This window comes from Vanellus vanellus (genome assembly GCF_965231255.1).
Source record: "Vanellus vanellus genome assembly, chromosome: 2".
Taxonomy (NCBI): Eukaryota; Metazoa; Chordata; class Aves; order Charadriiformes; family Charadriidae; genus Vanellus; species Vanellus vanellus.
In genome coordinates, this window is record NC_138906.1 from 55,043,800 (window position 1) to 55,071,212 (window position 27,413).

Here is a 27,413-nt window from a genome sequence, read left to right on the forward strand (position 1 = left end):
AGATGACACAACTATTCTGTTGGCTCAAGGATCCTCATTTAACTTCTACTAATGGCCAGCCAGAGCTATGCAAGAAAATCTTGCACAGTAGTTTCTCAGTAGCAGTCTGTAGGTTATTGTCTACAGCAGGGAAAAAAAAAAAAAAAAAACAACAAATGACTCATTTCTCCAGACTATGAAAGGCATCTCTGCATTACAATTACACATTCAAACTCAATTATTCAAGCATATTAGATGTTTTCTTATATGAAGGTCTTCAGGGAGTGAGAAGTTGCCCTACCTGCATCAATATTCAATATGTAATTCCACAGGGGAACAAGCCTGATAGAACGGTTTAATTTAGGTGCAATTTTTCTGATGTGGCTTCAAGTGAAGGCAACCAGACCGCTGGCAATAAAACCTTACGGAAAAATAGTCACTTCCCCACTCAGTGTCACACTGCTGCTTTCCAGTTTGTTTCTTTACTAGCGTTTTTTCTCCCACCCTTACAGCAATGCCAGTCAGATCGCCCCAGTACCACTTGTGTTATTAATAAGCCATTTACCTTTTGTGTGAAGGAGGAACTATAACATTAACACAGAGCACTGAACTCTTGTTCACTCAAAGATTAAGAACATTTTTGGTACAATTGAAATTAGGAAAGTCTGTGGCAACATGGAAAAAAGGAAAAACTAGCATAACAGTTTCTATTCATCGTTTTATAGCAAGAAAACTTTTGTCAGGGTTTATTATAAAGGAACAGCATAAGGAAACCAAATAAATAGTTGAACAGGTAACAGTATGCAATATAATAGTACTAAACTTCAATTACATAAAAATTAAACTTTGGAACATCATCAAAATGAAAGATTTTAGAAAACTAGGACTCCGTCCAAGATCCTCAGACCTGTACACTGCAAAAACCAGTCAATTTTGATACCCAGTTGGCCCCAGCTTTGTCCTCCAAGGGACCATGTCCGTTGAGAACTGTGACCCATCTGTACGGCTCCCTTATCCCACTCTGCCCCATCATACACATGCTGTTTGGAATTTACAAGCATCTAAGGGAGAGTGATTGGGCAGCACAAGGTATGAGTTGTGCTTCATTGTTTCAGAGGAAGCAGTATCTCCTTCCTCATCCGATAGCTATATTGAACAAGGTTATGCAATTTAGCCTAAGGATGCTTCTTTCTTCCTTAAAGCAGCAGTTAGAGGAACAGAAAGAAGGCAGCAATGACCTCATGCTCCCAGTAAAACCCCAGCTGGGTTCTGATTGTGTGTGTGTGTGTGTGTGTGTGTGTGTGTGTGTGTGTGTGTAATCAAGGGCTGATTTATCATTAGTTGGACAAACTGTCTGATCTAACATGGTGAAGTCAGTGGAGAGAACTTGAACAGAGCTACATCAGACGCTCTGTTACTTCCTTTGTTCCACTCATCAACACTGCGCAGTCACACTGAGCTGGATTCTATTAGCACATCTCACCCAACAGAGGACGGGAAGGGTGTGATCTCTGCTGGCCCTCAGGAGTGACTGACTTAAGCAAATTCATCACCCTCTGGAGCAGGACTTAACTGTGCTCCCAAATAAAGAAGTATCACCACTATGATCTGGAACTGTTCCCTGATAAAGATTTTTTCACGTGTGGGACACACGCATCTCTTGCTAGAGAAGCACAGCTCACTTTGGCTACATGCCAGGTGAGTCTGGGTCTTTGACTTGATGTAAACGTAAAGAAATATATACACAGTACAGCTTTGAAATCTGTATGTCAAACCAGTTGATTAAATTCTTCTCTCATACAATTTTTAGATCAGTAGATAGTTCCACTGAAGTCAGGAGTGCTAAAAGGCGTTTGAGGAAAACCCAGCACTAAATATTTGCATTAAATGCCAAAACATATTCTAAAATATTCCTCTTGACATCTGTCACTGGAACACTTCCAATGTCTACTTCTCCAGAACACTGGATCAATTAACAAAAACTCTATCAAGCAACAAAAGAAACAGAAATAAAAATTACAAACAAAAATAAGCTTTTATCTTTGTTAAATTCCTGTCAGCCACTTGAAATCTTGTTTATCTGTTCCATGAAATTAAAAAACTTGGCACATTTTCCTTGGATGCCATTTATCAACATTTTCGTTTACCTAGGACATTTATTGCATATCAGAAATTGCCTTGGCTAGGATATTTGTTTAGTAGAAAACACTGCCTTCCAGTTATAGCTATGAAGCTCCACACAGTTCAGTAAATGAATTCTCCTGGTATATCTTGCAGCAATGGTTCCTCAAATTTAAATCGTTTGGAAATGGCTTTTTGCTCAGTTACTTTTTCTTTTTCTGACTGCCTACATTGTCCCAGTGTATATGAAGCCACTACAATTAATTCTTCTGTCACTATGGATTCTTCCTCTTCAGTCTTCTCAGCATCTACTGATTTTTCAGAGGCAGAATCTGCATCTTTCTGAGTGACATCACTGGTCTCCCCTCCTGTACTCTTATTCCAAGCCCTACAAACAGGATTATCACTTTGTTCCAACCATGGATGTTGAAGACATTCTTCAGCAGTTGCCCGGTCCCTGCAGGGGAAGGAAAGTGTTAAAATAAATGTCCAAATGAATTTGAAATCCAGTACCTTGCAGAAGAGATCCATATAAATTACTCCAAGGATATGACCGTATTAAAGACGGATTGATAGAACTTCTAAAAAAAAGTGCCGATAGCTACCTTTTACCAAAAGAGACCAACAGCAGCCCAAGGAGATGATCTGCCAACACTTAAAATAAAGGAGTTCATAGATCCTTAAATATCACAGTTTATGCTCCCATGTTTCCAAACTTTCAAAGTTTATACAGATTTTTTTTTTTCCCCCCATATAGGAAAATTATCCAATCCTTACATTCTTAAAGAATTCTCATAGACAAGCAGTAGACATTTTCAATAGTTGACATGCCCCATGAAGAACTGAAAGTTCCACAAAAAATACCGTCTATTTGGAGACCTGGAATTTCCAATTTGCTGCCCATTGAAAAAAGCATACTAATGAACCAGAAAAGAGTAAGGTACTCTACGAACTCATCAAAAGTAAAAGGCACAAAGCACAGTTCATTTAAAAAGACATCAGCAAAGTACCTGTAAAGAAAGTCAGTATACTGTACCACATGCTACAATTCATATGCAGTTTTCTGAAATGAGTTTGAATTTTAATAACTAACACTTGGACACATGCAGAACATGCAAGTTTGGAGGGAAATGGAGAACCTCTCTTTTCATATACATGAAAAATAACGGCACAAAAAAATATGAATAATCAAAGTACCCTTACACTTTAAAAATGAAAATTCCAGCACTTGCTACATTTAAAGTGAATCCAGTCAGACATATTAGCATATACAATCATGTATTCTACTTACTCAGGTTTCTTCACCAGCAGAGTTTTGATGAAATCCACAGCAGACTCTGATATGAGGTCAAAGTCTTCTCCAGAGTAACTTATGTTCATTTGAGATATATTTAAAAATGTTTCTTGTTTATCATCCCCTAAGAAAGGCGATATCCCTGTTAGCATAACATATGCCAGTACTCCAATGCTCCTAAATTAAAAGTAAAGAACAGAAAAGCATTTTAGGTTTTGTGGTGTTTTTTGTTTTTTTTTTTTTTTTTTTTTTTTTTTTTTTAAAATCCTTTTCAGTAAAGTAAGTTATAATGACCATTAATTTGTTCAACTTACCACATGTCAGTTGCTGTACTGATTGGGTCATAACTCAGAATTTCAGGAGCTATTCAGGGAAAAAAAATATTGCAGTTATATAGTGCAATAACGGGCATGTGGTAAAATTTGTTATAAGCCATTTGAAGTATGACAGTCTTTTGAAATAGAGATATTTCTATTCAATTTAATTATATGATTACTATCATTCATTGGTTTTACACAAAACCAATTGTTTTCCTTTTATTGTCCTCTTCAGAAGCCAGGCCAGTCTCCTCCCCAATTAAGGAAGACATATACAAATTTCTTAGGGAAAAATGAGAAATACCCAACAGTCCATATTCTAGCACTGAAAACAATACCCATGTACACTATACAACTTAAAGATATTTTCAAGTACATTTCCAAGGCCTGGAATGATTTGCTTTATATAAAAAAAAGAAATGTATACAAACCTTTACAAACTAATGTATTCAGTCTCTGAATACGAAAAGTTATTTCTGAACTTTTAATCCAAGTAGTGCTTGTTATCACTGCTCGTAAGAATCATCTGAAGCGTGTACTCATCTTCAACACAACACACAATCATCACTCATCTAGCTTTTACAGCAGTACCACATCCAAGTATTAACCTGATCTTTTCAACACAGTAACTACACAGCCAGCCTGCCATTCACTAAGTTGAGGCAGTTTCTCTTTTCACTCCCCCAGAGCCTGGACAGCCCCCGCAGGGCTACATCACTTATATAGTAACAACTTACCTACGTATTCTGGAGTTCCCATAATTTCTCTTAGTTCCTCACTGCTCTTCATTATTCTGGAAAGGCCAAAATCTACTATCTTAATGTCTCCCAGAGGAGACTTACTGGTTAGTAGAATATTTTGGGGCTGAAAAACAAAATGAGGAGACCTTCAGGCTCACCTAAATCGTATGTCTGAGACCATATTACATAACTATTTTAGATCACGAGTAGCAATATTGCATTCCATAACAAGTACAATACCCAGGATCATTTATTTATTTGTGAGGTTTCCTCCCCCAAGGTGAACTTGAAGAGACACGTAGGCTAGAAAGAGTGGCAGGATTTTCTGTTTATAACTGAGAATCAAACATCTACCTTTTTTAGCTTAGAACACATACAAAAGACATGTCAGTAGCTATCCTTCAACAACCACATATAAATACCTGCACATTGTACCTTTAGTCCTTCATATCATTTTTTTACTCCCCTTTTCTCCTTGCTTCCTTCCAATAGATGGTGCAAAATACCTCCTCTGGAAGTGCATCCAAAAACACCCAATCATTTTAAAAAACCTGAACACATAAAACTGTTTTGACTACACCTGTTTAAAGAAAGTCTGTTGCAACTGACCTCAATCTTGTTCAAAGTACAAATAATTGTATTACAGAATACTAACTGAAGAACACTTTAAAAAAAATACAGCAGCCTGAAAAACAGGTTTTTAAGAGCATCACCTTTGGATAAACTTGTTTGCTCTGACGTCACTAGATCTTGGCTGTCATCCTTCAAAGCAACTTTGTGGTCATTAAGAAGTTCCTTACCACCTACTTTAAATGTTAGCTTGGTTAAAAAAAAAATAATCTGAAAACTAACTTTAGACAACAGGTCTAAGAGATTTTTTTGTAAATGAAGCATATCCTTGGAAAAAAAAAAAAAAAAAAAAGTGTAACCCTCCCTGCCCCCAGGCCGGTGATCACACTGGGTTCTAACATTAACTTCTCCGAATGGCAACACTGACAGTTGGCACTATTCATGCCTCTGATGAGCACAAGTTCCATGAAAGTGAAGCCTTTCTTTATTGAAAACCTGGATCATCTTGCATCAGGGGTGGCTAAAGAGGAAGGAGGGCAAAAGAATAAGAACATTGAAGCAACCACTGACTGATAATCCAACTGGATTAACTCCAATTTTTATACTTTTTCCCTATTTACTGGGCTGTGCCCTCCTCATCCCCTAGTCAATCACACAGACATGCTTTCACATGAACAGCCTCGCTTTTGAACACAGAAATAAAACTGTGCAAGAACCTTTTAGAAACCTTGGGCTAGTTCTCCTTGCTGCAAGACCTAAATATAGTCCAGTTCTTTCATTACTACAAAGTTAAACCATAGTATTTCAAACTAACTCCATGATGTTCTCAATCTATTTTCTGTTTGTAAATCTATGTACTAAGAACAGGTTGTTGTTTTTTTTTTTTTTCTTGCTTACAAACTCAGATCTGGTGGCTGTACAAAGGCTTTTGGAGCTGCACATTACCATACGCTTTATAGTTCACATTTGTTATTCTCTATTGGTATTAAAAAAGCAAACATCCAAAAATGCTGACCATGTCTCCTTAATTAGCCTCTCAGATGTTCTTCCCAGTGTGAAATTTAGTTACTTTCTGAAGAGGCAAATAGAATGCATGAGAAAAGCATTTCTTCTCTATATTTAAACAAGGAAGAGTTTAATGGAAACATTTCATGAAACCCTTGAGCCCTGTATTATAATATTTTAATAGATAATGTAGTTGCCAGAAGTCTTTGTCTTTTTTAAAAAACAATCTTATTATTCAAAACACACCTATGCAGAAAAAAAAAAAAAAACAAAAAACTGTCTGCAGTACGAATTGAGCCATAAACCTAAATCAATTCATAGTGAAGTATCAGTCGTTTTCCTCTTTTAAGGAATCATTATGGGGTTCAAGTGAAATGACATCTAAACACAAGCATGAACCTTAAGGAAGCCATAGCTTTGAACTTAGCATAGCTTTCAGCTCGACACAATTCCTCTAAAGCTTTAAGAAAAGGAAGATAATTTTCCTGCATCTCTACAGCTTTTTCTCTTTTGTTTTTCCACTGCTGTAATACATCTAGGTTTGCCTAATGGCCATTAGCCCACAAAGGCAAGAGAGACACAGGCCACAGGCTCTCCTGGTAGCCGTTCTGAAAAGGGCCTTTCACTTTTACCATCAAGCATTAATGAAACGGCAACTGTCAAATAGCAACATTTAAAAGCCTCCCCCTCTACTGCAGTAAGGCTTAAAGGTTCCAATTTAGATCCTCTTATATTGTGCACTGAACAAAAACGTAAAAAGAAAAAAAATTCCTGCCTAAATGGACAGTCTGACTGGATGTACTTTACTGCAAGTGTGGTATGTGCACAGAAACCACATGATGTGGCCACATGAGTCTAGCCCAATGTCACATTCACATGGCCAGAAACAGGTACCTTTGGAAAGATTATAAAAACAAGAAAAAGAGGCATACTATCAGCAATCAGAAATTTGGGGTTTAGGAATTTGAGATTTTTGGTTATTCCTGTATCATCACGCTAGAGTAACAGGAGTGAAAAGCATCATTTGCCAATGCAAATACTAACCAGTCTTACATTTTCCACTTAAGTTGGACTAAAAAGAGCATAGTTTGGTTGGCACTATGAACTTCAGTGCAAAGGCCGAAGTAAATGCAATATATACAAAGATCTGTTCTCATCTAGAAACTCTAGAAACTCATTCTGCAAATCACACAAAAAGTTTGTAGTAAGTGTACTTAGTAAAATGGGATACCTACCCTTCAACCCTACATTGCCAGCTGGTTTTGGAATCTTGTAAACTGACTATACAACGGCAAAATCCATATATTGCAAATTTGCTATTTCAGAAGTTTCTATGGACCTACGGCCCTAATGTTTCTTGTATCTTTAGTTGGTTTCAAGAAGAATATGACTAAGGACACATAAAAGTCATGTTTTTAAACTAATCAATGCCTCACCTTAACCTGCAACATTTAGTATCTAATTTTATAATACTGTAAAAAAAGAAAAATCAGATCCCTAGAAGACAGGAGTTATCCAAGGAACAGTGGGCAGAAACAGGAAAAAACAAACTACCTGAGATACACCACCTACATTGTGTGTAAATATACTAAAGCAGGCTGATCAATCTGCCCTAAAAAACTTAAAGGACTCCCATATCTTTAAGCATTTGAAATGTTACAGCAGAATTTGCGTGGGGGTTGGGTTGTTTCAGTCTATGTGTACAAGTGGAAAAATGCAACAGTCACTAAAAGAGTACACATATTAGACTGGCATCACACTTTATTCCACAGAATAAGCAATGCAAGTCTCTAAGAAATAAGGCTATAATCAAAATAGGTTCTGTAGAACCTGGACACTCTATACCTGCCTGTTTATAAATAGCTTTGCTCCAATCACTATAAAGGTTTGAACTCCAGATTAAATTGTTCTTTTGCCTTGAAAAAAAACCCGATATTTTCATTTTTAACTGTTTTCTTAATTTTCTGGGTGTTCCTTTAGACAAGTAATACTATGCTTCTCAATACTACACTTCTGTGTAATAAACATTCCACCTTAATCCACCCAGAAAATGCAGCTGAGAAAATTAATCTGTATTTTTTTTTTTTAACACACCACTTCTTTTGTAATTGCATTAGCTTGCTTTCTGAATATTCGAGTGAAATGACACTCCAAAGAACTTCAAACAATGATTTTGCTAGTTGTCCTTGCTGTACACAACATTTTGAAAACAATATAGAAAGAAAGGAAAGTTGTCTGTTGGATAACCAGTGTGATATGTAGTGTAGGAGAGTACTGCTTGGAGCAGTCATTCTCCCAGACCTAAGGGCTATATAAGGCTCTTTACTTACTTCCATTGTAAACAGAAGACAGCTAGTCCTTCCTCAACCCCCACGCCTTTTTAAATTCTCTTCCATTCAAAACTACTTCAAGCTTTTACCAAACATCACTTCAAGACCAAGTCAAACAGCAAAAATATGGAGGAGTCTTTCCTTACTCTGCAGGTTTTATGTACTATTAAGAGGAGATGAAAGACTCCTGACTACAATCTATGCACACCCTGCAAATTAAATACCATCAACACAACACTGTCAAGTGATATTTAATTTGCACACAGTAGCTTTATATTTGCTCTTTCTCCAAGTCAAAACTAGATTACATGATTGCATTTTGCTATTAAAACCAAGCCATTTTTCAACCATCTTTCAGTAGAACCATACTTTCGGAAAGAAATTGTCAGGTGGCAATCCTGCTAGGCCACATCAAAATACCCCATTTTCCTGCAGTGTTTAGTCTCATGAGAAAACTCTTGCATCTATTAAGAGAGCAGACAGAAGCTAAAGCAAGCTAGCTGTCAGTGTCATAGATCTGGTTGATTAGATTTGTAATACAAAAACTACAACAACAAGCTGCCAATCACATACTGACAATCATTTCGACATAAATTCTTCTGGTCATGAAGCCTGACTTTTTTGAAGGTGCAACACAGGGAAGTTGGATGGACCTTTCCAAAGGTATTTGTACCAGACAAATGAAAGGGAAACTTTTACAGACCCAAATGCAAAACCAAGAGCACAAGGAAAACATGTTAGCAAGTATTTGTAAACTTTTTGGTATTGGCAAACACCTTGGTTACCAGCAGTATACTTTGCACAAGTCTTCCAAATGTGGCCCCACAAAACTAAGTATTTAGTAAATTGTATAGTGCTGTAAGCACTAGGTAAAGCAGCATAAGCCATACTATACAACAGAAGATGGTTTGAGGCTAGTGGGTTAAGAAACATACAGCCAAAACCAGCGCCCAACTTCAAATTTTAGTTCCTTAAAAAAAAAATTAAAAGGCCAATTTTTCAAGTCTTGCAAGGCCTGTGGGTCAATCAATATTTGCAAGTCACTGTTTTTAATCCTAGAGTTTCCATTATTATTTGCCAATATTTCAAAGTCTTCCCTAAACCTTATTTTGCAAAAGACCAATAGTCTCATAAATTACGTAAGTAATCACATTGCAATTAAGAGTCCTTTTAAGATCCACTTTTCAAAAACACATTGCACACTGCAGTAATGTATAAACATATTAAACTCAAAGACTACACAATTTCTCTGCTAATTAAGTTTTATAAGCCAGCAAAGCAATGCTGGATCTTTTACTGAGAACTGGAAATGCTCATTTTTATAACAGACTCTAACTGATCAGAAAAACTTACGTAAGTGAGCTTTTTCTGAACTTTGAAAAAAGCTACCTGTCAGCAAGCTGTAATCAACACCCCAGTCTACTTTCGCCATTAAGAAAAGTACTGTAGTCAAATAAAGCACAACACATCTCTGATGATAGACAACCAGCTGATAGTGCTCAGGAACACCACAGCTTTAACTACAAACATGCATGAATATATACAGTCCACAAAAGACGTGTTTTAGTTTTACACGCTTTGCTTCAAGGAAATTCAACAGAAGTATTTTTGGCCAACTCAGGAGAGACACCAAGTATCTTGTGTAAGCATACTGGAACTTTAAGGATTTTTAACTGCTCATTTTTAATCCTTCTGAACACTTCTCTCACATCACTTGCTAAAAATTTTCCATTAATTATTTTAGTACAATTATTACTATCATATGTGTATGACTAAATCCATGGGCTACAGAAAGTTTTAAAGGATACCAGAAATAATTTGAATACATGGTTGGAAAACCAGGCAGGTGAGATGTCTGTGTGCAAATATTACTCATCATCTGCTTTAGCTGATGAATGGTGCATGATGTGATAGGTTATATATTAAGTATGTACAGCTTGATACCGGAATCTACTGGTAGCTTTGTACTACTGCCAAAATTCAATTAAGTGTAAGTAAGGCTCTCAGCAACAGAAGCAGTGTGTAGCAGCTTACTATACACTTAGTAAATATGGGAATTGGACATGTAAAAGAGAATTTGAAAATTTAAATGCAAGATACTTTTTATAATGCCTTGCTTAGTAATAATAAAGTAGTTCAACCTCAAAATGAGATAAAATTGTGTCTTCCATATGAGTACAAATGGAAGCTAAATAAAATTAATTGCAGCTTACTGACAATGGGAGATTTTCTGGATCCCTGTTACAACTCCTTCCTTACCCATAAGCAATATTCTGGATTTTGGATGATGGCAACTGTACTTTTCTCTTGATTTGAGTCAAAACTATTTTTCAGCAAGAAAAAAAATATTTACTCCAGTAAATCATGATAATTGATATATCAATAGGGTCATGGTCAACTGTTTGGCAATAAGTGACAAACATTTAAATTAAGTTTTACAGTAATTTAAAAAATACTGAAGTGTTAGAAATATATTTAACACATTAATATACTGTTTACCAGTCCTATATGTACACTTCATTCTGAAACATTACACTTTATACTACTAATGTCTCTGCCATCCTTCTGCTTCATTAATACTCAAGTCAATACAAAACCCAACCTATTTTTAATGACCACATAATACCCATTACTGCACTTTAGGTAAGACCTGGCTCATTTTAAAGTACTCCTTCACAATTTAAGGTGCAATGCAAATCTACTTTTGACTTCATTACACTTCAGTTAATCAAATGAAGTTTAAATTCAACATAATCAAAGAAAGTCCCCAAAAAAGATTGCAACCCTGGTGCCTATTGCATCTCAAAGCTGAATTTATAATCTGAGGAATAACTAAATAGTAATTGTTATTTACAAATTGTCATTAGTATGACATCTGACCAATAAGAATGTCAGCAGATAAGAAATTAATGAGAAAAATACATCAACAATCTTACCTTTAAGTCAAGATGAACCACATTGTTTCTGTGCAAGAATGAAACTCCTTCCAAGATCTGCTTCATAAGTCGTTTAACATCTTTTTCTTTGAAGGCTTCCTCTCTTTCAGCCACACACTGGTCAAAGATTTCACCTCCAGCAGCACTATGGAACAATATGAACTTTATTATTTCAAAGACTAAGGTAAAAAGACCCATTTTGTTCTACTTGCACTACTTTATTTAGCGTAAGCAAGATCAGCAGGCAGTAGCATCCGATAGTGATATTTTCAGTTATGAAACATTTGGCAAGCTTTTACAGCCTAGGAAGACTTATCTGCAGTATAGCAGCTTTGGAGAGAAGCCAAGATCTTAGTCATTTACGTTAGAGAATACAAATACTACAGAAACTTTTGGGACTATTTTGGAATACTACTGACTATGCTTTAAGATGAATGTAACATTTGTTTGAGGGTAATGTTTACATAAAAGGTGTGCCTTTTGCCATTCTTATGAAACTACATGGAAATTTGGCCAAGGTAAGCCTTTGTAAACATAAAGCAAAACAGCCCCACCCCCAATTCTTCCCAAAACACTTTGCACATACTCAAAAGACTAAATGTAAAGTTTATAATTGAATTGTTTGTGAAGTCTCTGGTATACAGGGATGCATTAAGTTTCTAAATGGCTTTCATCTAAAAATACTTTTGAAAATTTTAGCTCTCAGCTTGCTTCCTTATCTTTTGTTTGTATATTTTTAAATAAATAACAAAAAATATAAGAATAACTACAGATGAATGAATGTTTTTCAAGTATTCTGAGGCAACATGCAGCTGCGACATGTACAACACAACTATGTAGCACCAAGAATAGAAAAAGAAGGGCAGAGGTTCCATCTTGAAACAAGCACAGACATAAGAACATCAGAACGGAACCATTTCGCATATGGATTGTTGAATTACTACTTAGCAACATATAAATGAAATCAACACATACACACTTTGTTCTGCATGAAATTCTATAATCAGCCCTTCTTAGTGAGAGATGGTGAAACCTCTGAGGACAGTATCTTCTCCAGTTACCCCAAACTGTGACTTGCTAAACCTGACTTTGCACAAGCATTAATCGTTATTGATGCATAGCCATCTATTCTGCCTCTGCTTGCTCTTTTCTAATAAATTGTATTATCTAGGCAATCCAGAAGACAGAGAGGCACATTCAACAAGGATGTAACAGCAGATCAGAGTTCTACAAAAATGGTGCATTCGGATTATGTACCCTCATAACAAAAGCACTTAAATATACTCAAATTTTCATTTTCCCTATACTAACTTAGATGCTACAGTCCTAGTATCTTAAAATGCCTTACCCAATATTCTCATTACTGTTGTTTAAAATTCTCCCCGCAGATTGTCTTACAAGAAAAAAAGAATTTAAGGGGATTGCATCTTAACTTTTTCTAAAGTTTTATATTTCTGTTCTATAGGCTTGCTAACCAGTAGAGCAGTACAATTTGATTTACTAAACTAAAATTTTCTTTTAAAAAAAAGAGAAGACCACTAAATAATTATTTTCTTCACCCTGCATCAAAGATTATAGAGTTCAAGAATAAAATTAGTTTTCAAAGGAGTATTAATACTTTAATTCCTCTAGAAAACTTGCATATACCTGACATTATTGCATATTTCTTCAGCACATTTTTCTGTGGAAAAAGATAGTAATATTTCAGCTTTGAAGAGATTCAAATATTAATGGTATTTTTTTAAATGGACACAGGATAGTGTATCTTAATATTCTAAAACAAATTCCTTTAAAAAGCAACATTGTTACTATCACTTCAAGATATGTATAGAAAAACATCTACTGTAATCAATAAATTAAACTCTCTACTTTAAGAATGCCCTGTTACTTGGAAAAATGATTTAATTCCTTGTAAATTACAACGCACATACAGTGATAAGATTACTACCAAAATTACTAACACAATGTATTTTACAGCAACAACCCTGGGATTTTGCTGTTATAGTTCTGCCACTTAAAATAAGGAAAACAATACTTTTGCTATTTAGTTCTGTGAAACAGGACTTATGCCCCAAAACTGCTGTTGTCAACCAGGAATCACAATTTCTTTTTAATAGTCCCAGATAAAAAATTGGTAAAGCCCTGTTTGCTATATGTCTACTTGGTAGACATCTGTTGTATGTAACATCATGTAACAATTAAGTTACACTAATAAACAGTTAACATTGAAGTAGGCACCAAGGTAAAATGTAAGCTACCTAGAATTTTAATACTACACATAAAGAACTTTGAATTGAATGTGTTAAAAGCCAAGGCAATAAAAGCTGAATCATACAGGGTCCCATCACTGAAATCAAGAGACAGCACTACCCTACCATATAAGAGAATAAAACCCTGGGTCAAGAAAACTTTATTTTGAAAAGGTATTAAAGTAACTCCCAGTACTTCTGAGGACGTCTAGGTTTATCAGTGTTTTTAAGAGTGAGACAAGCAAATACAGCCCTTACACATACACACCCACTTCATGACTTGTGAAACATGGCCGTTCCCAACTACCACAGACAAATACACTTAGCTTTACAAAAAAGTTTATCATGGAAAGATTTCATGCAAGATTTCATTTTTTGATCAACTTTGCTATTTAGGATGCAGATAGAACACCTTATTCCAGACAATTCATTCTATCCAAAAATTACTACATTCAAACAAGTAACCAGTGACCCTTTACAAGAGCATGGGGAAATTTGTTACTGCAAGACTGTTTTGTGTATTGTTGCTGTGGATTGATTCCCTTAAGCAAAACAGTCAGCTAGCTGTGAGCCAACCCAGTCACAAGTGGTTGGAAGTACAATGTCAAAATGAATGCCAAAAAGAATCTCTCGCACATCTATGCCAAGTTTTGCCAAGCTCCTTAACAATACTTTCAGCTCAGCTATTTTGTATTCCCTAGCTAGACTTCAGGGAAAAAAAATAATCAACACACAAAAGGGATTATAATACCTGCTAGGAAAGTATTATAGGCATGTCATTGCTATGATTTCCGTCTACATGCAGAGCAGTTCTCTGGCATTTGTAACGTTTACTCATTTTTCTTCTAAAAGCACATCTTCCATTAAGCTGTAGCTTTTCTAATGGTCATTATGAAATAACAGCTTTACAAACCACTGGGCACCCCCACCCACCTCCACAGAAAATGTTCCTAGGGGATAAAAGTAAAGAATTGTCCTTAGGACAAGAAAGTTTTTAGGAAAACAAGCCATCTTAATAAAAAAAAAAAAAGATAAGGAAATATTTAAGAGCACAACATTTTGAAATCCAGTGTTACGTAGAATGCATTATTTCTCTAGTACACACTCCCTTAGCTAGGTATACAAAAAACCTACAAGACATACAAATTCTTTCCAAACTTAAAAGCTACAGCAGCCAGAATTCTTTAGCTACTTGGTTACGAAAGTACTGATGTGCTATTAACTCCTCTATAGTTTCAAGTGAAATCCAACTGCTCTTCATCAATGAAAAGCATGCTAACATTTTATTACTGCTTATCAGTATAAATGAGCTAAAAGTCAGTTGGAAGTCTGGAGCATTAATCTTTGTTACAGTTATGTTGACTTTAAATTCAATGGAGACTGCTTATCTTCCTTCAAACATATCTTAACAATGCACAGTACAGAATTCAGCATCCTACTTCTTTCAAGTGCGCTTCCAATACACTGCCACAGTCATTTAGTGTATCATTAGAAAAAGATTGATCAAATCTATTTCAGTGCATCTGAAAAAACTAACCCCCCCCCCCCCCAGCTTTAATGGATGGGACATTAAGATAATCTTCTGAAACTCAGAAGCACAAATCCTCAGAGTACAGATATGTAGATAGGAAGTTCCTAGAACACAATTAATTTCAAATGATGAGTGAGACCATATACAGTTTGCAAGGGCAAAAAATTTACTTCCTGAATCTTATGCTCTGTCAAAAGTCTTTCTTGAAAAGGTTGTCTTTGGAAGATAAATGGAAACTCATCTGCTTTCTGTACACAGCTTATATTACAAGAAGATCACATCAAGGTGGTTGTAACACTATCAGTAGAAGTTCATATTCACTACTGCTGACAGTCATAACCCCCTTTTCCTTGGCTAGGCACACCAATAGATCATAAGCACGCAAGCAAATTTGCTGAGAATTTTTCCAGTGTAAGGCTACCATAACATACCAATGTGTCCAAAGACTGAGAAAAACTGTAAATTTGTATCTGATAAGAGGACACATGGGAAGAAAAGGGTCCAAATGCACTAAGTTGTAGACAGCGTTCTTTTAAAGTTTTTGGTTCTCAGACAAATTTTGGTTTTTTTTTTGCCTTAGCTTTTCTGACCAGGCAGCCCAAGAACTGAATGAAACGCAAACAAAAGGAAACTAACACCATTTGAGAAGTTTTCCCCTGAAACTTTTTAAAGAGCTCCAGTCTTGATTTGAGACTGCCATCTAAAACAACATTGTTAATTACTCTAATAGACAAGATGCAAACATTGGAGCAGCACAGTTATTTCTGATTACAGTGGTTTTGCTTCAAGTTCTATCTGTTGAATCCCATGCCAAATGAATCGTATACTGCCACCAGACTCGTACTTTAACCAGTCACACCTCCAGTAAGTACTGTCCAAGACAATACAAGTAGGAATATTATCCATGTCCAAATATCTAGAGGTGAAAAAAAGCACTTCAACCAGCAAATCCAACTTCATCCAACAAATAAACCCTGACCACATCTTCAAGATGATAAAGACAACTTTTTTCTCTTTTAAAGTAAGCATAACAGAAGTCTACATTATCTACACAAGACCCTGACAGGTAATTACTCAGTTCAGAAGCTCTTCACAGAAAAACACTTAATGGCTTAGATTTTGAAGTTACAAATACAGGTTTCTTTAATATCCAACCTGCAAATGGCCTACTAATATCATCTATCCCTTCCATAGATGTGTAAACATGTGGTGATGAACACTTATAAAAAACACCAGTTCTTCAGCATCAGAAGCTCTGTTGCTCGCTCTTTCAGAAGACATTGGAAAGAACCAGGTAGGTTGCTTACAAATATTGAGCCCAAAAGTTATAAAAGGAAAAAAGCAAATGATATCTGATGCATCAGGTTTTCCAGACTGCATCTCTACTTCTTTCAGCAAAAGTCCAGTTTTCTTTTTCATTCATTCCATTCTCACTGATACACAGAAACATGACTGACCAACCGATTAATTCCAGGCTTTACATACTACCCCTTCAGACTCACCCCTTCAACTCCTACTTAAATCCTCTGTTCGAGGTCTTGTGCCAACAAACAGAAGTCAGACTGTTGTCAGGGTGGATGCAGACAGCCACCAATTTGCTACGCTGCAGCTGAAGCCAATGCTGTAGTGGCTCATTGCTTCACATTGCTCAGAACTTGTATTAACAGTGATGAATTTTGTTTTCTGTCAAAAATTGGTACTGCTTGAAAGACAACTCTCCATGTAGCATTAGTATTTCTCTTCATGAAGGCAAAGCACTAACTGTCATGTCCCACCCCCTCCTCCCCCTTATCAGATTCAACATCAAGACAAGAAGCTTTAAAACCTTAACAGATAAAGTTAGTGGCCAACAATTAAGTATTTGCTTTTCTCCTTCCCAAGATAAAGATCTGCCACACAGACCATCAAGCTTAACAGAGACTGAAATGCCCTAGAGAAGCTTGCAGTCAAGATATGTTCTTTAATCGTCTGCATACAGAATGTCCGAAATTTACTAACATTCATACCTGTTTTGTTGCAACATGTCTCTGGAACCTGCTGACATTAAAGAAGCATCCAGACATTTGCTGAAGTCAGGGAAAGACTGTTTTTGTAATTTACTACTCTAACACACAGCTACTTATCTGAAACAAGGTATGACTGTTTGATGCATATAAAAACAATAATGTTGCTAATTACCTAGTTAATATTTTGGATTAAAAAAGTTTTTGCAATTGTATGAAAACTGAGTTCCAAAAGAAAACTAGCAATTTTACATTAAGTTTATCACAAAACCCATTATTCATATCAAGCTTTGGATTCTAGCGCTCACATGATAACCCTACAGGATCCAGAAATTTAAACTGTATTCTAGTTAGGTCTGCATTGCTAGTGTTTAAAGAACGTATTTATGAGTCTTCAGTAACAGCATTTAAAACTCTAGAAGTTCTGTCATACCTTTGCACTATAACAGGTACTTGAATGTTTCATAAATCGTGAATTCCATAAGGGCACAATTAAGTTGAAAAAAATGTATTCTAGAAGGAAGTTTGCCTTAGCAGACACGGTCTCATTCCATTTCACTAAACTTTGAAGATACAGTTTCTTTTAACTTCTAAACAAGATCAGATTGGGACACAAGATCTCTTACCATTTGTTTTTGTTATCAAGAATGAAAGGAACTGTACAAACTAGATTTATCTTAGCAGACAGGTTAAGTCACTTCTGAACTACGGAGCCTCACTGTTCCTCTCCTAATTATTTAAAATCCATAGAGCTTGAACAGGACCTTAACAGAGTTCAACAGCAACAAGCATGTGGCTGCCTCTTGGAACATAGACATCAAATATCTAAGCCACTGGTTATTAGATGAACAGTCACAACAGCTGCAGAAACTCCCATCTGGACAAACTCAAGGGGGAAAACAACCACAGAGACAAATGTAGTCACACGTTAAATGTCATTTGAAAGAAACCATTCTAGGTCTGAATCCTCCTACTCTCTTTCTTCCCCCAAAAGATAATGGTTTAGAGAGCTTTTCCTTGTAGATCATAGGGGGTTTTATAGTTACTTTTTAACAATGATGTTGCTTTCAATACCGTTTTCATAACTGGTAAAAAAACCCCAGATTTCACCCTGTCAGTGAAATAAATTTAAGTTTTTGAACTGATACTCATGGCTTCTTTCCTATTCCTCTTTTACAAGTAGGGAGTGTACACAGTTCATATTTCACTAAAGACTAACTACATAAATTATAGTTCAGCTTTGAAAGATTCTACATAATTGGAAAAATTTATTATAATCTACAGTAGTTATACGACTACACATAACTTCTTGTAATACTGATTTTCTTAGCAATTCTTTTTGAACTCAAGCAAGTATAACAGGCAAGCAATAAAACCTTTTCACATTATACATATTGACACACAGTATTTTTACATTATTTGTTTTAAGCAAACACTACACATGGTTATTCAGCAATTATTATAGTACTTACTATTCCAGGACTAAAATCATCTCTGTTGCAGTTTCATAAACTTCATGCAAGTTAATGACCCAAAGATTGCATTGTGCCAGCTCAAGAACTGCAATTTCATGGATTATTTCCATCCGACAGTCTTGGCCCTTTCTTCTTTTTCTCATGAATTTGGCCGCAAACTCTCTTTCAGTGTCTTTCTGGATACACTTCTTCACCACTGCAAATTTGCCTCTGAAATGAAAGAATAATTTTAAATTAAAATTAAGTTCCTTACTGACAACATTAGTATGGCCCTTATAAATTAACGTTACAGAAAACTTGAACTAAATCACTATTAATGAATACATTTAAAATATGTTGTAAATTTAGAAACATGCCTTGCTGAGTGATAGTCCCTACACTTCAGTTGGGAATATCACAAGCCAGAATGTAATTTAACCTCCATTAAAAATAAGGACTTAAACCTATCAATTCAAGGAACATCGATTTCAAAAACACAGAATAAACAAGCTGTGCTAGTTTACCAGATTAAGGTATCTTCAAACCTGTCATTAAAAAAGCTGGCAGAAACCAAAGTGTACAAACAGGCAATTAAGCTTTCTGTGACTATGTTACAATAACCTCAATAATTGCCCAACTATTGTTTTCTAAAGTATCCCACCATATTCAAGTCAACAGCAACCAGAGCTCTTATTGAATAACTGCTCGAAATCCCGCCCCATTTGCCATGTAATATCCAGACTCTGCTCTACATTGTCAAAGATGGCACTTTGTATTTTTAACCATAATATGTCTCAAATTATAACAGCCAGAGTTTTTTTACTAACAGTTCTCAAAATTCCCTATTCTTAGTCTCACTATGTAAGTAAGAAACATAGAATGGTTTAGGTTGGAAGGGACCTTCACAGATCATCTAGTTCCACCTTCCCCCACCATGGGCAGTGACACCTTCCGTTAGGTCAGGTTGCTCAAAGCCCTATCCAACCTGGCCTTGAACACCTCCAGGGATGGGGCATCCACAACTTCCCTAGGCAATTTGTTCCAGTGCCTCACCACCCTCCCAGTGAAAATTTTTTTCCTAATATCTATTCTAAATTTACCCTCTTCCAGTTTGAAGCCATTACCCCTCATCCTATCACTACATGCCCTTGTAGAAAGTCCCTCTCCAACCTTCTTGTAGGCACCCTTCAGATACTGGAAGGCTGCTATAAGGTCTCCCCGGAATCTTTTCTTCTCTGGGCTGAACAACCCCAACTCTCTCAGCCTGTCTTCAATAGGTGAGGTGCTACAGCCCTCTAATCATCTTTGTGCCCCTCCTCTGGACCCATTCCAACAGATCCATGTCATTCTTATGTTGAGGGCTCCATGGATCATTAAAAAAAAAAAAAAAAAAAGCAGCTTGATAAACACAAAGCTTTCAAACAAAATTTTTGTGACAATGCTAATGTGAATACAAACACACACTGACAGAACTAAGCATAGTGCTTAACCCATGTTAATGAGCGTCATTTCTGGCAAAACACACAACCAATGAGTTACACCAAGCCAGCAGGCTAGCTAAAACCACGCTGCAGCACTTACGTCACAAGACTTCCTCCACAGCATTCTGGACTAAAGTGTCTGCACTAAACTTCCTTGCAATAGAGTCCCACGCCACTTGCTCCACTTAGTTCCATTCATATAGCGTGGTTTTTTAGACTGAAAAAGGTCTATTAATTAATATCTGTCACATAATGCAATGATGAATTCTCATACTTTGAAGCACAGCAATCTTTTTCTTTAGTTCTTACCATACAAGTATAATGTCCATCAAAACTATCTTTATATATATGTAAAAATTTTCTTGTAAAGCTGCAGGAATAGCTTGGAGGTCTTTATTTTTGTTCTTCAACCGATCATAGCATTGCCGAAACTAAAATAGGAGTCCTCATCTAGTTTGGAATACAATTACATGGGCTTTCCCCCTCCTATCTCCAAGCTGCAGTTCACAGATTTAACCAATTCAGCTCATGTCGAAGTTTTCATTCTCACAGCTCCTAACCCATCGGCAGACTGCTATCCATGAAATGTAACTGATAAAAGAAATTGTGGTCAGCTTACTTATAATAGGCGTTTGTTTCAAAATTACCCAGTCAAAAGTAGTTAAGTCAAATAAGATCCCACAAAGTGGGTATTTGCGAGACAATCTCACTAAAATGATCTGCCTTGTAACCGCTGATTCAGCCACAGTTATTCCTCTAGGAATATTATTTTGCATAAGCACACATTATCAACAGCACAACAGGTATTAAGACTATACCGGAGCACAGCCCAGATGTCTGTGAAGGCAGACAAACAGTAAGAATATACTTTCAGTGTCTTGAATCTAATTTTTTGGGAGAAAGTTCATACACATTAAGACAATATTACAGATTATAGGAAAATAATATTATAAGATTTTGGAGCACTAGGAAAGTGTGGTCAAAAGATCATTATAAAACGTGTTAATCAATGTAGAGTTACCACAGAATACCACAGGAGGAACAGACCCCTAAAGGCTAACAACCTGTGCTAGGTGCCTGGTACACATCTAATCAAAAAACATGCTCCCAATCCCCAAAGTATTACAAGAATAGTGTTTCTTTTAGGTAGATTTCTAAGCTGCTTGTGACACCACTGTTGTAGCCGCAAGTATAAACACCCCTCCTGCATTGCAATCCTAACCATGGCAGACCAACCTTCCTTATGTAGCCAATGAAAAGGATTTTAAATTATTCCAAAGACATGCATCTGTATGGATAAATGCATACCTTAATATCGTATATGAATCAAAGTGTTCAAACCCTTGCTGAATTTTTTAGCACAAAACCAAAAAACAGCACAGGAAAAAAAAAACCCTAGCGACTATGGTAAGACAAAACCCAACAGATAAAAATAAATTGATAGACTAACAGACAAGCCCTTTAACAGCAAGTTATTGTAACACCTGGTAGATACTAAGCCTTTATACTAAAAACCTAGACCCCGGTTTCAGCCTTCTCTATTTTTCTTAAATAGTCTCTGAATGCACAATTTCCTTCTTATTGAATGTCACCTTAGCGCAGAGTCAAAAGCTTTTAATTCTAGCACTGGTGAAGGACCTAGAGAAAGCAGTTTAGAAAAGTTTGAAACCTCTATAATACAGCTTTCAAGAAGCACAGCTTTGTTTTGCATTACATACAAAATCTATCTGGAAGAAACTTAATTAGCCTAATGAGTACCAATGTTGCTGATTCATTGCATATTAGTCACTACGGAAATAAAACAGTATTCACAGGGCAGCAAGAAACAGCAAGAGCCACCACTGTGTGTGGCCACACATGTCCTGTTTAGCTGAGCTGGCCAGAAGCCTGATAGGTGACGTAATTAAAAGGACAGGTTACACAGGAGTTCAGCCAGCTGACAAATACTAATTCTTAGTTGTTTAAGACCAAGAATCCTGCCCAGATTCCTTATGGTTATACCTATAATTAGAGCTATTATAACTACTGCCTGTAGAACTCATCTTTTCCAAAAACAATCCCCAAAAAGATCAAACTTGACAAACCTGATGTTTATAACTAATAGAACTAATTACAGTGCAGCAATGTAGATTCAAGTCAGACAAATTTCAGAGCTAGCACCCAAAGATACCATCCACTGTATGGTTAAGCCAAAAGATAAATTTGTAAAGAATTTCTTTTTGATGGAGACTGAATAGTAGATCAGATAGATATAAACAAGCTTTCCCATAAAGTACACATCTTTGCTTGTTTTTTTAAAAAAAAAATCTATTAGATTGAAAATAGTGTTAGAACACAGCATTGCTAGCTTAGCTGTATTGAGAAAAGCTAGCAGTGAGAACATTGCATTGAAGGAAGAACAATTTTGAGAAATCCTTAATGCGTATTTCCAAATTTAAAAACTGACTACCAGTCATCCAAACACAAACAAAAATGCTTTGAAGGGAGACATGAATAGGAAACTCGAAGTAGTTCTCAGTCTTCACAAGAGTCTCATTCAAGAGTTATGATTTAAGATAAATCATATCTGATTACAAAGAAGCTCAATGTCATCTTTTCAGATTGCCAACAGAATTAGCATTGTTTCATCTGGCATACATTATGGCTTAAAGGAAAAGCCTCAAATCACAAATCAAATGTCAAATCAGATAAGCAGGAACATTTATGTCACACCAGTTAATTTTGGTTGTCCTAGGCTCAGAAGAACAGAGGACTAGCCTTACTTTAATGATTATTTTTAAAGTGACCTAAAAAACACTGTCACTATAACAACTGCAGAAATAACAGCAATTCCTGTGAAGATATTTACTTTTTGTGAAGCTCAGAAAAGTTTTGAGATCCACAAAATTATATGCAATTTATTAAATAACTCATATCAAACATTTTTTCTGAAGTATGAGATTTTTCCCTACAACTTTTGATTTCCAAACAGCAAGGTGTGGGGATTCCATTTCTGATGTTCATGACTAATTTAGTCACATAAATTTATTCTCAAATGGTGGAACCAACTAGTTGCAACTCTTCATTTTCACCTCTTTTCTACTTTCACTTTGTTCCACAACTGTTCAACCCTAGCTGTGCTACTGCAGAAAGCAGCTGAGGACAGAAGTGTGATAGCATATACATTCTTACTGATGCACAAAATTGTACAGGTATCATGTACCACTAAGATGCATGTTACTGAAAACTACCTGCGAATAAATAAGTTCATGCCAGAGTTTGTGGGGGGAAAAAAAAAAAAAATATAAATCAAGACATGGATTATCTGCGCATGAAACTACAGTCAAGTCACCAGTCAGAAACAAAAAAAATATTTCCTTATTATTCTGTTCAGTCTCCTTAAATGATTAAAATACTTGTTATTTTTAGCTCTGGGTGGAGAATGACCTTGTCTGCTTAAACAAAAAACTGGGAACGAGGAGAATCAACTGAATTGCACTGAACACACATTTACATGTACGCGCTGCGTACATTTTGCTATCAGAAGACTACTTATTTTAGAGCAACCATTTAAGGTGACTTTTACCTTCCAGTGAGAAGAAAGAGAGCCCAGTCATTTATACCTTTCTCCAACCCAGCTCTAGAATTAGGATAGCTTCCAGTATGTTCATAGCTTGTTTTACATTAAAAAAAAAAAAAAAAAAGTACAACACTCCAACGATAAGATGAAGAATTAACTAATAGTCTAAAAACATTTTGTGTGCAGTTAAGAGTTTTTTTGTTGAAGATAAAGACTCAAGCAACTAAATTCAATTATACCAGACTCTTTAAGGAAGATCTAGGTAATACAAAATATATTGTTCTCCGTTTCACAGTACAATTATGGCTTAAGCACAGATGGTAAGGGGAAGAAGAGTTGAGCAATTGGTATCTTGTCCTCTGCAAAGGTTACACTACTTCAAACTAACCTAACACAAGCTAGCACTGTCTGAAAATGCTTAAGTCTGAGTGAGTTGATGAGAAGCGGCACCCATAGAACATCTATCTGAGGTAAGTTTGATTTTAAACATTACGCAGATGAAGACTTGTATAACATTCTGATTTGGGGACAGTAAAATTAATAAGGGTATGAAGACTAGCCCAAACTAATTTAACAAATTTCATTTGTTAAAACATTTCATTAAAGAAATCTGCCATTTCCATGTCATCTTACGCAACTTAAAATAATTTCCTTTCCAGAGTAGTCATTATAATCAAGTTTTTGGTATTTTTCCTAAATTAACCTGTTTTTCCTAGGAGCTGTATTTTGATAGACTTGCAAATGCCTGTTCAGCTACCGAATGAGGCAGCAGCCTTTTGAAGCACGTAAGCTTTGCATTCTCAAAGACATTTTTTCCCTGTGAGCAGAACTAATGAAGCCTGATTTCCTATGGCTTTGCACCCAAGTCCCTCCAGTGATATTGTGACCAGGTTGCTCCCAGGCTCATCTATGACTTTCAGCAATACTTGCCCAGGACTCTCACCTATAACATGCCATCATGGGCCAGCAGCCCCAGTACCTCCCTCCCCTGCACGGCTACAACTATAACACCTCAGCATTTCCCCATGTTCCCTCCTCTTCCCACCTCCTCCACACATAGGCAACAAGGGAACAGAGGCCCCAGGTGCCATGGCGAGTTCAAGACACATGTGTTGACTGACTGGATCAGAGGCCAAAGAGCACACAGACCTTCTGAGTTCATGCTGCAGCCTTACTCTCAGACACGACACTAAAACTACTGTCTTTTCTCTCCCTGCTGTCAGTTTTAAACTCAGTTTACACAAATGTTGTTATTATCAAAACCTCTATCTAACATTTGGTTTTTAAATTGTTTCCCCAATTCTGGGAAGTGTGATGGACAAATACAGAGTATATAAACATTTTTCATTAGCAAACTCAGCTACCAAATTAGAATTAAAATAGACTATGTTGTGTGCACAAGGGTTGCTTCTCCTCTGAAACAAAAACCTGTCATACCTATGTGCTAATTTGTCAAACTCCTTTGTAAAGATAAACTCCACCCATAAGTAGAGACTTACACAATTTACGAACAAATAAAAGTGAAACAATTTCTGCTAAGCATACATTATCAATAAAATGACAGAGACAAGTGGCAGAGAGACTTTCCACTTAGCACCTATGCTTTGCCACAATGAGTTAGCAAAAAATTGTTTTTAATGGGAGTACTTGAGCTGAAGTATCCACTTTTTTTTAAATCAAAACTTAGTAAAAAAAGTAAGCATTCAAAATTGTTGGATAAAAAAACAAGCACATACATTCAAATGTACAGATTTCTATATTCTAATGGAAGATAGTGAAAACATTTGTCAAGTTGAAGAGAGAAAACGGTTATCTGAACCAAAGTATGTGCAACTTGCACAAAACCAGGACAAACACTTAGAACAGTCAAATAACTGATTTTAACATAACTACAGGTGCAAAAATCACAGCCTTCATGCAAAGGTCACCTTTAAATGTAGTTATGGAGAAAAATTACTCCACACAAAAAGCCATGCTGAGATTTACATGTTTAAACTGAAGACTAAGATTTGCTGTAGTACTTAATTTCTTGTTAACAGTGTAAAGCTAATCATGTTGTACTTTTGTGTGCCAGAAGGAACCTTCATCTAGCCTATTTTCTGATTAGGCCAATGAATATCACCCAGGTCTAGAAGAAGCTCTCAGTCCATAGCAGAACTGCAAAATATTTTCTGAAAAGTCATCTGATCTTCAAATAAAAAAACCTGAGCAGTAGTGATACCAGGACATCTTGTGCTGCACTGCTCCTACGCTTTCTTGACTGTTGCTTAGAATTCAGGCTGTTTTGTAGCCTGTATTTAGTTAGCTTCAGTTTCCAGGCCCTGGATGTTGTGGCCACATCATACTTAAAAACTCTCTTTGTGGGATGTTTCTCCCACCTGCTTCCCCTGTAAGTGCTTTAGGCCACTATGTTTAAATAGGTATTATTCTATTAGTACATCAGAGTTACTAAGTGAGCCTTAAGCTGACACCTAGTCAACCTAAAAATTTGCTAGAGGTACTTACAGGAGCTACGTTTGCTTTGAGACTCCTCTTTAGCTCCAAAGGGGTTGTTTTCACTGCTGTATAAACTGAGGTACACAGGTAGCATAACTTGCAAAAGAAAATACCTTAAGGAGTGTATCTTGCTGTATATCCTATGGTATTTCATCTAATTTTTCAATGTGAATACTGTTTAGATAAAGCACATGTGATTGTGAGTAAGAATATTGTAATTCTTTTCGTGACAATTTCTGACAAAAATATTGGTTTAGTGGTGCTGAAACCCCACATACATAGTTCCTGAGATGCAAAAACCTTTTATTGATACTTTCTGCCTCAAACATTGCTTGCTATCTGTCAGGTGTTGAAATTACACATTGATTAAACCCGACACGTGGAGTGACTTTCAAAACCAAGTTTTTTAACCAGCTTTATATTTCTTTGAAGAGTTCCACCAGTAGATTATTCTCAAGCATATATCACCTCAAACTATTTTCATCTAGACTTGTTCTTCCCCCGTATCACCGCTTACAAAAAAAAACCAAACCAACGAGGTTTTCATCTCCAATGGAAACCTAGAGCAGTGCTCTCTCTACTCCACAGCGGCTCCCAGGGAAGAGCGCAGTATCTTCCCAGCCAGCTCGACACGGCTGAGGATGACTTGTTCGCTAGAATGAGGGACAACCAGCCGCGGCCAACAGCTGGGGCACATCTGCACTGACAGCCACCTCCCAGCGCCCCTGCCAGCCGAGCCAAACACCGCCCGGCCAGCCCTATGGGTACCTCCTCGGAGCCGACCCGCAGCAGGGCGAGGCCAGCAAAGGATGCCGCTAAAGGTGGCTCTAGCGCTGACAGGGCAGCGAACCCCCTCGCTGCCCCCTCTCCTCCCCCACTACCATCCGGTTCTGCTCAACCGGGGCAGCAGGGGAAGGGGCAGCAGGTGAAAACGCCTGGTGGCTCGCCTGCCGGCAGCTCACCATAGCGGGTAGCGAGAGAGGAGACACAGAGCACGGGGAAGGCACCGACTTCGCCCCCACCTCCCTCCCCCCTCCAGCAGCCGAGCCGCGGGGGGCTCCGCCGCGGGAACCCGCCTTGAGCTCCGGGGCGGCCGGAGAGGAGGGACGGGACAGGGGCGCCCGCCGCCCCCCGCTCTCGCTCACCTGCCGAGCTCCCTGCCGGGGCTGAGGCTGTACCGGTCCTGGAAGGGCTCGGTGCGGATGGGCGTGCGGATCTCCGTCAGGAAGCCGCCTCGCCGCCGGCCTCGGCCGGCAGCGGGCTGAGGTGGCGGAGGCCGGTCACCGCGGGAGCGGCTGAGTGGCGGCTTCTCCTCGGGGCTCATGGTGCGGGGCTTCTCCCTCAGACA

The 27,413-nt window shown here is 37.2% G+C and overlaps 1 protein-coding gene across 1 annotated transcript; it reads right to left on the reverse strand.

Moving 5' to 3' along the window:
- Nucleotides 1-652: 652 nt before the first annotated feature.
- Nucleotides 653-27,389, reverse strand: STK17A (serine/threonine kinase 17a; the record flags this gene model as incomplete). The annotated part of the gene is made up of 7 exons (XM_082479832.1): nucleotides 653-2,557; nucleotides 3,392-3,571; nucleotides 3,709-3,757; nucleotides 4,449-4,575; nucleotides 11,293-11,437; nucleotides 18,548-18,760; nucleotides 27,211-27,389. The coding sequence occupies 7 exons, from the start codon at nucleotides 27,387-27,389 to the stop codon at nucleotides 2,224-2,226; spliced, it is 1,227 nt and encodes a 408-aa protein (XP_082335958.1). The 3' UTR covers nucleotides 653-2,223.
- Nucleotides 27,390-27,413: the final 24 nt, after the last annotated feature.